We start from the raw sequence: 12216 nt of genomic DNA on the forward strand, positions 1-12216 counted from the left end.
CCAGAGTAAGTGGTAGAGCAAGTATCCGTACGGTATCCGAATAGCAACGAGTGAGGTCTCTGGCCATTATAAATATCGCCATGTACAGCTTCAATCGCCAAGGGTCCTCATTCTCAACTAAAGCATGATGTTGATTTCGAAGACGACCCTTCTCGCCCTCGCTGCCGTCGCAGCGGCCCATGGTGACCATCGCCAGGAGCCTCTCGCCGGACCTCATAAGGGATTGTGGTATAATACCATTCCTGGAGATGGTGGGACGCAGGTATTGTTCTTCTATTGTTCACGGATTTAGTTGATTGGTTAATTGATCATGTTTATCTCTGTATAGGCCGATTCTGCCTTCTCCGGTATCTCGACCTTCGGCCGCTTGCCATACTTCCCTTGTCTTGCGAGTGAAGACGAGAAGTATGACATTGCATTTATTGGTATGCTGGGCTTACCTGTCCATATATTGTGATACTTATGCTAATGTCCACTAGGTGCTCCATTCGACACGGGCACCTCGTACAGACCCGGTGCGAGATTCGGCCCTAGCGGCATTAGACAGGGTTCTCGTCGTTTGAATCTCTAGTAAGTGATATCCACAAGCATGTCAGTGAGGTATTGAGGCAGATATTGATGGGTGCAGCGGTGGCTATAACGTCCCCCTCGAGGCGAACCCATTCGTCAGTGACCTTCGAATTCTGGACTGTGGTGATATCCCGGTGACTTCGTATGATCCCCGATTCTTTGACGTGATTAGAAGGGAAAAGGGGTTAATAATGACCAGATATGACAACGGTTGGGCCATCCAGCAAATCGAACATGGCCATAACAATCTCCTCATGCGGAAGCCCTTCACCAACGCTGACGAATACGGCCTCTCGAGAGCGGGCAAGACACTCCCCCGCATCATCACCATGGGTGGCGATCATACAATCACCCTACCCCTGCTGCGGAGTATTAACAAGGCTTATGGACCGGTTACAGTGATTCATTTCGATAGCCATCTGTAGGTAGATTGGCTCCTGGTCGAGGGTGAGAAGCTGACGATGCTGGTAGTGACTCGTGGAAGCCGAAGGTTTTCGGCGGCTCTCCTAGCGAGGTTGCTTCGATTAACCACGGCACTTACTTCTACCATGCGGCCATGGAAGGCTTGTTGAGAAACGATACCAACATCCATGCCGGTATCCGGACCACGCTATCGGGACCGTCAGACTATGAAAATGACGGTTACTGTGGATTTGAAATTGTCGAGGCAAGAGAAATTGATACCATTGGTATACATGACCCACATCTCAAAACAAAGCGGTATGCTAATTGAGCAGGAATCGAGGGAATCATCAAGAAGATCAGGGACCGCGTCGGGACCGAGAACCCTGTGTATCTCTCGATTGATATTGATACTTTGGATCCTGCTTGTGAGCTTCTCCGTTTGTTCTCTCGCAGGGAGGCCAGTCATGCTGATACTTAATAGACGCCCCCGGAACTGGAACACCCGAGACAGGCGGCTGGACGACCCGCGAACTGCGCACTATTGTCCGCGGCCTGGACGGAATCAACCTCATCGGTGCAGACATTGTCGAGGTCTCTCCGGCGTACGATACGAATGCTGAGCTGTCGACTATGTAAGTCTCGTTCTGCATCCAAGTCGAAATTGACAGTCAACTAACAGGACCTGCCTCGTTAGGGCCGCTGCGGATGTTCTTTATGAGATTATGACCATGATGGTGAAGAAGGGACCGTTGTCCATTCCTACTAGGAAAGACCTGTGATTCAAAATTATGCAACGGTGTATAAGGTGAGATATGGGATCAAATAAAATACGAGATGTAGCCTTAGCGAATGAAGCGATATACGATTTTCTGCAACTTCATCTGTATTTACCATAGTATTCAACTCAAGTTATCTGAAGCGGTCACAGTATATGATCACAATCATCAAGGTATGTCGAAGTTGCTAGCTCGCCTATGTCGCAAGGTTCGCGTACCTGGCGTTTAATGAAATAAGGCTCTGACCAGAACAGCAAAGGCTGACCCTGATAGCAACTGGATAAATCCAGCTGTCTATTTCGTTTACTCGAAACAATGAGCTAGTGGTTCGTAATAATATTCATCGCATAACTAAAGATAACACGCTACTATTGTGCACTGTCCTATAATCACATCTGCAGGGAATGTCCGTGGTATTTGGTCGGCGCAGCTAGCAATGTCTTGCTCTCAACGTCCGTCCGTTCGGGGAAACCGCCGAAAGACAATGCATAGGTAGCGACGGAATGAGAAATGAGCTTTGTGCTCCATTCCCAGGCGGTCAGGTTGAGATTGCTCACATCATCACAGAGTTGATGATAGCATGAGTCGTACGCAACACCAGCTTGCCCACCAAACATCTCCTCTTCCTTTTTGGACTTGATCCCCTCGGCCCCGGTTGCAATGCCACCACCAGGAATACCGTTCTTTATGAAAGCGTCATAATCACTGCGTCCGTCAAATGGAATGAACGTATAATTCAGTCCATTCGATTCGTAGAAGTCAATGTACAAATCTCGCAGTTCCTCCGATCCAATCGGGTTCGCAGCGTTAGTAGCATTGTAGATCTGGTAGGCAAAGTTCGGCCCAGCCATCATGTCGTAGTCCATGAACAGGCGGATCTTCCGGTTCTCATCAGCAGGAAGGACGGAGACGTAGTAGTCCGAGCCGAGGAGACCCTCTTCCTCACCTGCCCACCAGGCGAAGCGAACACAGTTGTTGACATGGTAGTTTGTCAGTTGGGTCGCAACCTCGAGCAGACTCAGCGTCCCTGATCCATCGTCGTTGATTCCAGGGCCCGCCTCGACGCTATCGCTGTGGGCACCCAGCATCACACAATTCTCCGAATCGCCCTCAGTGGTTTGGGCAATGATGTTGGTCGTTGTAATTGTGTTGACGACCGCGTCCATATAAGCAATGCCGTCGACATCCTTCCCGTGTTTCAGCTGCTTAAGGTATGGGGCAGCATCCTCATCGGAGATTCCAAAGGTAGCCACATGGTTGGGAGTCGGCGTGCCCAGGGTTCCACTTAGCGGACCCTCCTCGTTATTGTAGACCACTGCGGCGACCGCGCCCGCTTTTCCCGCCAGCTCGGACTTGGTACCGAAGGGGCAGGTTCCACGGCTGATGAACGCAATCTTTTTCGTGAGATCGGGGAAATCTGACTCCTCACATCCGAAATTCGAGACAAGGCCGAGAGACCCGTACACTGGCTGATTATCTTTGGTGGCAGGCGTCAAGCCCATGGGTTGAGCGGACTTGGGCACATCATGGCCGAGGACAAGGCGAGATTCATAGACATTGCCAGTGACAGCCGGGAAGTCCTGCGTGGAGATCTGATAATAGTCACCCAAGGCATGGATTGTCTCGTAGATATACTCGAGTGTTCCGCGGTGTCCTGTACCGAATCCATAAGCTTTGATCCTCTATCAATGATGAGCAATCAATCCTTACCCTCGCTTCCGATGACCCGCGTCGGATGGTTATATTCATCCACGGAAGACTCGGCAACTTGGAACAGCGCCTTGGCTCTGGCCAGCAGATTGTCTGGATCGATCCGTTCCTGAAGCGAGGCCGAGTCAACCAGTTTCCGCTCGGTCGCCGCATTTGGAATCTGGGGGATCTTTGGTAAGGAAAGAGGCCATTGAATAGCCGACGCCTCTCCAAGGAGCGCAAGAGCTACCGTCAACTTTGCAAAGGCCATTTTGGGTGTGTACTCCGTACAGAAGAGTACTCTCTAGAGAACAGAAAGAACAACAATCACCGCTCCTTCGCGATGGTCACCTGCCCTGCGTCACTGCACGTGATCGAGGTATATCTTTATTCCGGGCAAGCCAATAGGCAGTGGTTCCCTTATCTATGCTTATCTAAGAGATCTGTGCATAATCTGAAATTATGCTTCGGATTACAGATGCATTTATGCGTCCCTATGAATTAGTTGTATATACTGTATGTAGAGTAGTACTCCGTGTATCTATTTCCAATTCCCAATTCCCAATTCCCAGTCATATGTACACCGAAATCCTGAAATGTTCAGAAATATCATATATAATACAAGTTAACAGAAGAAACTTCCAAAAGAATGAAATGTGTGCTCAACGATGACCCAGAGGCGATCCCCAGTGATCCGGTGGTGTCGTGGCTGGTCCTGGATCGTGCCAGGGCTCGCTCTGGACAACCGTTTCCGACACGACAGTAATGTCTTTGGATTGTGCTTGGCCACTTTCCACAGCCAGGATATGTTCATCGCTGCCCCAGGCCGTGGTTTCTGGGATGTATGGAGGGTTGTTGTTCTTCTTCTTATCCTTGTTCGTCGTCTGGAGGCCGCGGCTCGAGAGTGGGTACGTATTCGAGTTCGTTGGTCGGCCGGAGGTACTGAAGAAGACACCGCTCAGACCCATCTTGTTGCAGGCCCGGCGAATGATCGGTTGGATGATGGGAAGGTTGGATACGACGATGGACACAAAGGTTTCACGGCAGGCCCATCGACTTCCAGAGATAGCACCATCAGGTCCAGCCTACAGTATTAATTAGTATAATACGTGATTGGAGAAGACAGGAGACTTACCGTCAGGATAACTACAGCACGAATAATGGAAGCCATGATCACGAAGGCTGCACCACTAAAGAGGCCCATCAGTGTGATCTTGCGACGCAGGCCAATATTGACCGTCCACAAGAGCTGGATTGTCAGCAATGATGTTACTGGGAGCGTCGAGATATTGACATACCGGCAATGGAATAGAGAGGAGGTATAGGTCTGTGATCACGTTCATAATCACCACCACCAACACATACAGCAGTGACTTTGTCGGCTGGCATATATCTGCGGTCATCAGCACTGGTTTCCTGTTTATCATAACCGCCCCGAAAAAAAAAAAAAAAAACTCACTTCCAGGATCCGGATTAATCTGCCAGTACTTTTGTATGGGTTGACAACCCAAGACAATGGACAGACCTGTAGCCAAATAGGTCACGCCCAAAAGAACATAGGCGATACGGACTCGCGTGGGCAGATGCTGCAGCCCAGTCCTGATTTACATTTAGCACTCCTCTCATTTCCGAGTCGAGCAGCATGAACATACGTCAGGCGTGAGTAGAAGATGGCGACACTGAACTTGACCAGCCACAGAATCATCGCGTAAAATGACCATCCCATCACTTGAATCTTGGACCCCCAGACACGGCTATAGTATTCCTCCGAGTTCGGATCGACGGCAGCCCGTTGCTCGGGCGTCATATAACTGTTTGTGAGGCCATTGAACTTCGCGAGGACCAAATGCGCAGCCACGGTTTCGAGAACGAAGACAATCTGCGTCCATTAGTGAGACCAGTCGTGCACATTTGCCGAAATACTTACCCCGGCCAGCGGCATCAAATAGTCATCGAGTTGGAAATTAGACGGCCCGACGGACGTCCAGCGCACTACTACCCGGATGATAATAAAGGTCAATCCGAGCGACATGAGGACGAAGCCCTCCACGGAAGCGTCGCCGGGCGACATGGTAACAATGGCTCGGATAGTGACCGCAAGTTGTTAAGCAAGAAGAATCTGGACAAAGATTATTGAAAGAGCGAGGGTGGAAAAAGTCAAGTCCCCTGGGCCCCATCCATGTCAGCAAGTGTCGTGTCTGGGCGTCTGGCGGTATTCCAGAATAGATATAGTGACCGGCGGTATGGAACCACCCTTTTTTCCCCTTCCCTTTTTTTTTTTATTCCATTTTTCCATCTGCTTGCTTTTTCCATGCCTTTTATTATCGCTTAGTGAAGGTTCTGACGACGATCAGCACGGTTCAATCAAACCAACCAATGCTGCCCTCTCGATTGGGATATAGCTCGGAGGCTCGAGGTCGAGACGTTTTTCGGAGTCCATACTAAAATTGTACTCCATACAGAGCCTCCTTCATACGTACGAAACACACCAACCAACACCAAATAGTAAGCGCACATCTGGATTCGCATTCCGGGAACTCTATTCTGCAATAGATCAACAAACTGCCGGAGATTGATCGGTCACCGTCCGGCGCGGCATAGAGAACGCGATGTGGAGCAACGAAGAGCCCGAGTCCTCAGAGTATGGCCGGCGGAAGGCGCTACAGGTGGAAAAAAAAAAAAAACAATATAGAAGCCAGGGGATGTTGAATGCGCCTTGCTGGGATTGATTCTGCACCTTTTTTTTTTCTTGGGGAATCAACGGCCAAGCAAAGACCATTGCCATGCGAATAGGGGGTCTGTATCGCTTGGCGCATTCCGGACATACAGAACTCCGCAGTATAAAATACGACAGGACGATACAGCCACGGCTCCTAATCTTAGGTGTGCGGCACACTCGGCCAGTTAAAAGGCCCACAATGTTTGACAATGCCTTTGAGACAGGACAAGTAGCATAGCAAAGTGGATATCTTCCCCACAGCCTTAGACCTTCCTGACTCGCGCGTTCCGGCGGCATAGATGCACAGTACTCCGTACTCCGTATCATGCACAAGTCCTCGGGAGGGAATATAATCCTGGTCAAATTTAATTCAGCATTGGGTTCTGGAGATCATGATCCCAGTCGAAGCGTGCGATTCTCTTCCCGGTTAATGATGTACATTCACCATCAACCCAGGTGCATAGAGTAGTGCGTCGAATGCTCAATAATGGCAGACGATCCCACCGCCAACTAACATGGTGGAGCTCCTTTCCGTTTAGTGAACGCGCCAACACTTGACGGGGAAGCGGAAGTCTTTCCTGACGGCTCCACACGACGATCCCACACATGACAGACTACGGAGTAAACGGGGATCCAGAAAAAGAAACCATCCAATACGGCGTCGTCTTGTTGGGTGACACCGTGTTGCTCTAGATGCCGGTCTGCCAAATAAACATCGACCACCCCCTATCCGTGACGGGGGTGTATAAAGGCCATTGCCGGCCGCGGGGATGATGTGGTAGTATCTGTACGGAGTAGTGTCTTCCCCTTTCGTGGTGTGTCCAAAATTCCCACTTTTGAATAAACCAACATGGCGTCCTATGATTTTATCGTCGTCGGCAGTAAGATCAACCCTTTCGTATTTGCACCTTACGTCAATTGCGGTACGGAGTACTGATGCAATATTGTGTTTAGGCGGTCCGGCCGGTAGTACCCTCGCAGCCAACCTTGCCAACGCTTCCCAGAAGCCCAAAGTCCTCCTCCTCGAAGCTGGCGGTCGTAATGAAGATCGCAGTTTGCGTGTCGACGGTCAGCGATGGCTGACATTCCAGAACAAGGATATGAATTGGGGATACAAGACCAGTGCCCAGTCTGACTGCAATGGCAGGGAGATCGATTATTCTCGCGGCTTGGGTATGGGTGGCTCTAGCGCCATTAACTTTGGTGTCTACAGTGTTGGTGCGCGTGACGACTATGAGGAATGGGCTCGCATCGTTGGCGATGACGCATATTCCTGGAAGCCTATCCAGCGCCGCTTGAAGGCTCTTGAGACTTTCCACGGTGACCTGCCTGAGGGTATCGACTCCAAGTATGCTTCGCCCAAGGCAGATGACCACGGCACGGCTGGTCCGCTGCACGTCGGATTCGCATCGGAGTGGGAGCGTGACTTGCCTCCATTGCTGGACGTTTTCCAGCAGGCCGGCTTTCCTCTCAATCCGGACCACAACTCGGGAAACCCCATCGGCATGGGTGTTCTAATTAACTCGTCCCACAAGGGTGTGCGGTCGACCGCCGCTGATCAGCTGGTTCTGTGTTCGGACAACTTGACGGTAGTGACCGATGCGCCGGTCCAGCGCGTTGTGTTGGACGGAAAGAAGGTCATCGGTGTGGAGGCCAAGGGTCAGAAATGTAAGTCGCATTTCCACCAGACTAGAAAAGTGGATGCTAACTGAGGACAGACCTGGCGTCGAAGGAGGTCATCTTGTCGGCTGGTTCGCTCAATGACCCCAAGATCCTGATGCACTCCGGTATTGGTCCCGAGGACCAACTACAGAAATTCAACATTCCCGTCGTCCACCCCGTGCCGGCTATGGGTAAGGGTCTACGGGATCACTGCTTCGTGCCCCTTGTCAATGTCCGCAAGGAGCAGTCGAATGACCGTCGGGCCTTCTACGGCGATAAGAAAGTCATGGACGATGCTCTTGAACAGTGGAACACCAATGGCACTGGTCCCTGGTCCAAGTTTGCATGCGAACTGGGAATCGGCTGGTTCAAGCTGGATAAACTTACTTCCTCGAAGGAGTTCCAGGAGCTGCCCGAAAGTGAGCAGAAGTACTTGCTGCAGGAGACCGTTCCGCACTATGAGATCCTGACGCATTTCCCCATCCATTGGTTCATTCCGGACTTCCCCAACAGCGCTCTGGACTATTCCTGCCTGCTTGTCTTCCTCTTCAATGCCCAGACCCGCGGTGAGGTGACCCTGCAGTCTGCCGATCCCGACGTGCCGTTGCACTTCGACCCCAAGTTCCTCGCCCACCCCTTCGACCGTCGCGCGGCCATCGAGGCCCTGCGCGATGCCTTCCGGATTGCTCGTCACGAGGATTACGTCAAAGATAATGTGCAAGAGCTGGCTGGCCCGAAGTCTGACTCCGATGAAGACTTGCTCGAATACTGGCGCCAGAACATCTCGTCCAGCTGGCACATGACTGGTACGCTCAAGATGGGCAAGCAGGGTGACGCTGATGCCGCCGTTGATTCGGACTTCCGGCTCATGGGTATCGAGAACCTGCGGGTGGCTGACATGAGTGTTGTCCCCGTGTTGGCCAACTGCCACGTCCAGGCTGTTGCTTACGTGACGGGTGCAACCTGCGCTGAGAAGTTGATTAACGAATACAAGCTGTAATGTATATTAGACTAGCATATATATTAATGTGAAATACGCCTGAAGCATGTGACCAATACTGATCTCGCAAACACTACTCAAATTCTTTATCAGAGTCCTGGTCGTAACATTCCATAGACATCGCAAGGTCTGGCACAGATACCTAAGAATTCTCCTACGTCGACTTGCCATAAACGAACAGTCTCTGGTCGAGCGGCTCAAATGTCTTGTCCCGTGGAGGAGCGGCTGGCTTTCCGAAGACGAGCTGGGCCGTCAAGCGCCATTCTTCTGGGATGCTCCACTGCTGAGAAGCGCGCTCTTGCAGTATCTCATTATAATGCTGTAAGTTGCATCCAAGACCTTCCGCCTCGAGGAGTGTCCAAGCTATCTAGAGCATTAGCGACGATATCTTTCAAAGCATTCATTCAGACGATAACTTACTAGCAAATTGGTGCATTCCGGTCGAATGGCTTGCCCCTGGTATATGTGAGTTTCAATCTTTATTAATGAATGTCACGATTACTGCGTACATTCCGGGAACTGGCCTTTCAATATCGAGAACTTTTCCGATAGGGCCTTGGTCGGTGCTGGGTCCTCATAGAACAGTACCTATTAAAGTTCAGCGTCCGATTCATAATTAATTCGTACGAGAGCAATAGATGAAGATACTGACCGAGCCATAGGCGGCACCGGACATTCCAATGCGATTTTTAAAAAACTTCTCATACAGTTCCGGTGGGATGCTGGAGCTGGCGACTTCTCGGGCAATCTCCCATAATTTCTGGTTTTCCTCCTTGAGCAACACAATAATACGAGTCGTCTGACTATTGAACGAACTCGGGGTATGTTTGAGCACCTCCGCGATCAGCTCTTCGAGACGCTCGTCGGAAATTGTGGATTCACTAGTCAAAGAATAGATTGAGCGGCGGGCCCTGAAACCGTCCGAGATTGCATTCGCGAGGGAAGTCATTTCGGTAAACACTTGCAGAAGAGGGCGTTCTTCCAGGTACCTACTAGGTACATGTAAATGAGCGGCGCTTTGTTCCTTATACCCGGACCGGGCTGCGGCTATCGGAGGATGACCTTGCCCAATTATATCCAATCTGACAATCACGAAAGCAGGGGGAATGATGACGATATCAAGTATTTAGTAAGATGTCCTTACACCTACTTTTTATTTTTAATGTCCGCCGTTGAAGCGACTATGTCCTTGCGTTTGTGGTAGGTTCAGATATATATCCTTTGTACGGAGAAAACTGCAATCAAATACACAGCTCTACTTAGCACATGATAGTAAAATAACCAAGATCGAGAAAGTTCTTTTAACCTGGCGCCAATAAGGACCAGATACGAGTATACTGCCGCAAGCCTCACGTCAGCTGGTAGTACAGTAGATGCACTCATCCATATTAGCAACTGAAAATATGCACGAGGAAAACCGTATGATTGGGCTATTGGCATTCGGCTAGGTCCGGGCCATTCGATCTTGCTCCACTCACCTTGATACATATACAAGAACTCTTTCTTTTGACACGTTCGATTCCTCTAGCTGCAGATCAGCCCTCACACCAAAACCATAGACGGCCCGAGAAGCATCGCCAGCCCAATGCTTGCTATTCCATCATTGGTGCAGTGAGAAGAACCCATACCGGAGCTGTGAGGCGATATGCTTATATTTTAGTCGGAGGGCTTTCATCTTGATTTGTTATCGAATCTAGGTGAGAGAAATTGATGATGCTGAGCCATATGGTGTTCGTCACCCAGTGCATTGCATCCCAAATTTGCCTCGATTTCGATGTGCGGACTCGAAACCTCAGCTCTACCGCATATCAATGGCTTCACAGCTGATGTACTGAATGGTGGGCCCAACACATCATCTTCCAGTCAAGAGGTCAATCATGACCTGTCGTTGCTAGCCTAGAAGTGTTGTTAACTCTCGCTTTCCTAGTCTTGGGTTTGACCTTTGAAGGGATCGAACGAAGGCACGATGGTCACTATCTATTTCCATAGTATTACGCAGAACATAGTTACAGGTATGATAATTGTATCCATCCGGCTGCTAGACTCACAACTCAAGCACTCGTGCTCAACAAGCCTTTCATACATTTTTCAGTCTTCGTCTGACCAACTTCACAACAAGAGAGCTCCGCCGTTCGTGCTGATAATACTGCCAGTGGCATTGGTGTCCTTCATGAAATAAACGTATGCCTCTGCCACCTCATCTATGGTGCCGACTTTGCCCAATGCGGTAGACTTCTCGGTCCCAGTCGGCACGCCATTCGGTCCCCAGAGGGGGGTTTCAACCGCACCCGGGCTGACGAGGTTAACGCGCAATGGCTTCAAATCAAGAGCCATGCTGCGTGTCATGCCATGGAGCCCCGTTGCGTATCCAGCCACCAACGACCAATTCGGCAGGGGTTTTTCCGACACAGACCCGGTGGTCAAGGTAAAAGAGGATCGAAATCCTGGCCTCAGGAATCGCGGCGCTAGTTTGCCTAATAGGAGCGGAACGAAGAATCGGACATGGCCTGCGCGGTGGATAGTCTCCAGGTCAATGTCCTTTAGTGACTTTATGGAAAGATTGTCGCCAGCCGTGAACACTAGATGATCCAGTGGGCGGACGGTAGTGAGAAGCTTTTCAAGGCGCTTCTCAACGTCTTGACCACCTAGATCGCAGACATGACCGGTAATGTGCGCATCAGGGAAGAGTTGCTTGAGGGAGTCGATGCTCTCGCTGACCCGGGAAACGTTCGACGACGCGATGTGGACGTTGGCCCCCTCGACCAGGCATCTTCTGGCGACGCCATAGCCGATGCCGGAAGTACCCCCAATGACAAGGATGTTAGTATCTTTGATGGGTGCCATGGCGTAAGTTCCGAAGCGGGGTTGTAGGATCAAAAGGAAATGTGATTAGACGCTGGCGAGCCGCAAGAAGCAACTCCTGGCCTCTCAGAGAAGGAAGCAGGCTTACGAAGGATTAAAGCCGCCAGGGATCACAGAGTTATATGCTCGTGTAACCTTAGTCAGTTCGTGTCTTGATAATAGTCCGGAGATAACGGATTTTGGACACACGGATTTGCGTCGGAGCTCGGGCATAACCCTTCCAAGCATCTTTCTTCGTTATATATGCTCATTGAATATGTACATGTATACCGCACACTGCGATTGAAATTCGCCGGCAATGTGATTAATCACCGATCAGTATAATTCCCCGACCATGTATGAGAACCGAGCTGCTTTGATTCTTTTCCCTAAATCATATCCGCTTGCTGCCCAGGATGCCACAAAACTGGGCCAGGACAAGTTGTACCAAAGGATACTGCTGTATGGGAGCTCTCAGGCGAAACCAGACCCGTACGTTCGAACATATCCAACACGCTCTGGATATTCAGACGAAAGGTGTGTCAGCCAAGAAG

The 12216-nt window shown here is 50.4% G+C and overlaps 6 protein-coding genes across 6 annotated transcripts; 2 read left to right on the plus strand and 4 right to left on the minus strand.

The window, feature by feature from the left end:
- Positions 1 to 124: 124 nt before the first annotated feature.
- ACHE_41345S (agmatinase) lies at positions 125 to 1754 on the plus strand (the record flags this gene model as incomplete). Its single annotated transcript, XM_043279645.1, has 9 exons — positions 125 to 262; positions 329 to 425; positions 480 to 570; positions 629 to 712; positions 770 to 991; positions 1042 to 1259; positions 1308 to 1400; positions 1457 to 1607; positions 1670 to 1754. The coding sequence occupies 9 exons, from the start codon at positions 125 to 127 to the stop codon at positions 1752 to 1754; spliced, it is 1179 nt and encodes a 392-aa protein (XP_043137303.1).
- Positions 1755 to 2140: 386 nt separating this feature from the next.
- On the minus strand, positions 2141 to 3711 carry ACHE_41346A (M28 family metallopeptidase; the record flags this gene model as incomplete). Its single annotated transcript, XM_043279646.1, has 2 exons — positions 2141 to 3405; positions 3462 to 3711. 2 exons carry the CDS (start codon positions 3709 to 3711, stop codon positions 2141 to 2143), a joined length of 1515 nt encoding a protein of 504 aa, XP_043137304.1.
- Positions 3712 to 4102: 391 nt separating this feature from the next.
- Positions 4103 to 5511, minus strand: ACHE_41347A (uncharacterized protein; the record flags this gene model as incomplete). The annotated part of the gene is made up of 6 exons (XM_043279647.1): positions 4103 to 4525; positions 4576 to 4689; positions 4739 to 4833; positions 4900 to 5039; positions 5093 to 5319; positions 5368 to 5511. The coding sequence occupies 6 exons, from the start codon at positions 5509 to 5511 to the stop codon at positions 4103 to 4105; spliced, it is 1143 nt and encodes a 380-aa protein (XP_043137305.1).
- Positions 5512 to 7009: 1498 nt separating this feature from the next.
- On the plus strand, positions 7010 to 8821 carry ACHE_41348S (GMC family oxidoreductase; the record flags this gene model as incomplete). The annotated part of the gene is made up of 3 exons (XM_043279648.1): positions 7010 to 7040; positions 7114 to 7827; positions 7878 to 8821. 3 exons carry the CDS (start codon positions 7010 to 7012, stop codon positions 8819 to 8821), a joined length of 1689 nt encoding a protein of 562 aa, XP_043137306.1.
- Positions 8822 to 8975: 154 nt separating this feature from the next.
- ACHE_41349A (uncharacterized protein) lies at positions 8976 to 9770 on the minus strand (the record flags this gene model as incomplete). Its single annotated transcript, XM_043279649.1, has 4 exons — positions 8976 to 9184; positions 9242 to 9277; positions 9331 to 9409; positions 9474 to 9770. 4 exons carry the CDS (start codon positions 9768 to 9770, stop codon positions 8976 to 8978), a joined length of 621 nt encoding a protein of 206 aa, XP_043137307.1.
- Positions 9771 to 10930: 1160 nt separating this feature from the next.
- On the minus strand, positions 10931 to 11665 carry ACHE_41350A (oxidoreductase, short chain dehydrogenase/reductase family; the record flags this gene model as incomplete). Its single annotated transcript, XM_043279650.1, has 1 exon — positions 10931 to 11665. The coding sequence occupies one exon, from the start codon at positions 11663 to 11665 to the stop codon at positions 10931 to 10933; it is 735 nt and encodes a 244-aa protein (XP_043137308.1).
- Between the last annotated feature and the right edge of the window lie 551 nt (positions 11666 to 12216).

Source organism: Aspergillus chevalieri, chromosome 4, assembly GCF_016861735.1.
Source record: "Aspergillus chevalieri M1 DNA, chromosome 4, nearly complete sequence".
In the NCBI taxonomy this organism is placed as follows: domain Eukaryota; kingdom Fungi; phylum Ascomycota; class Eurotiomycetes; order Eurotiales; family Aspergillaceae; genus Aspergillus; species Aspergillus chevalieri.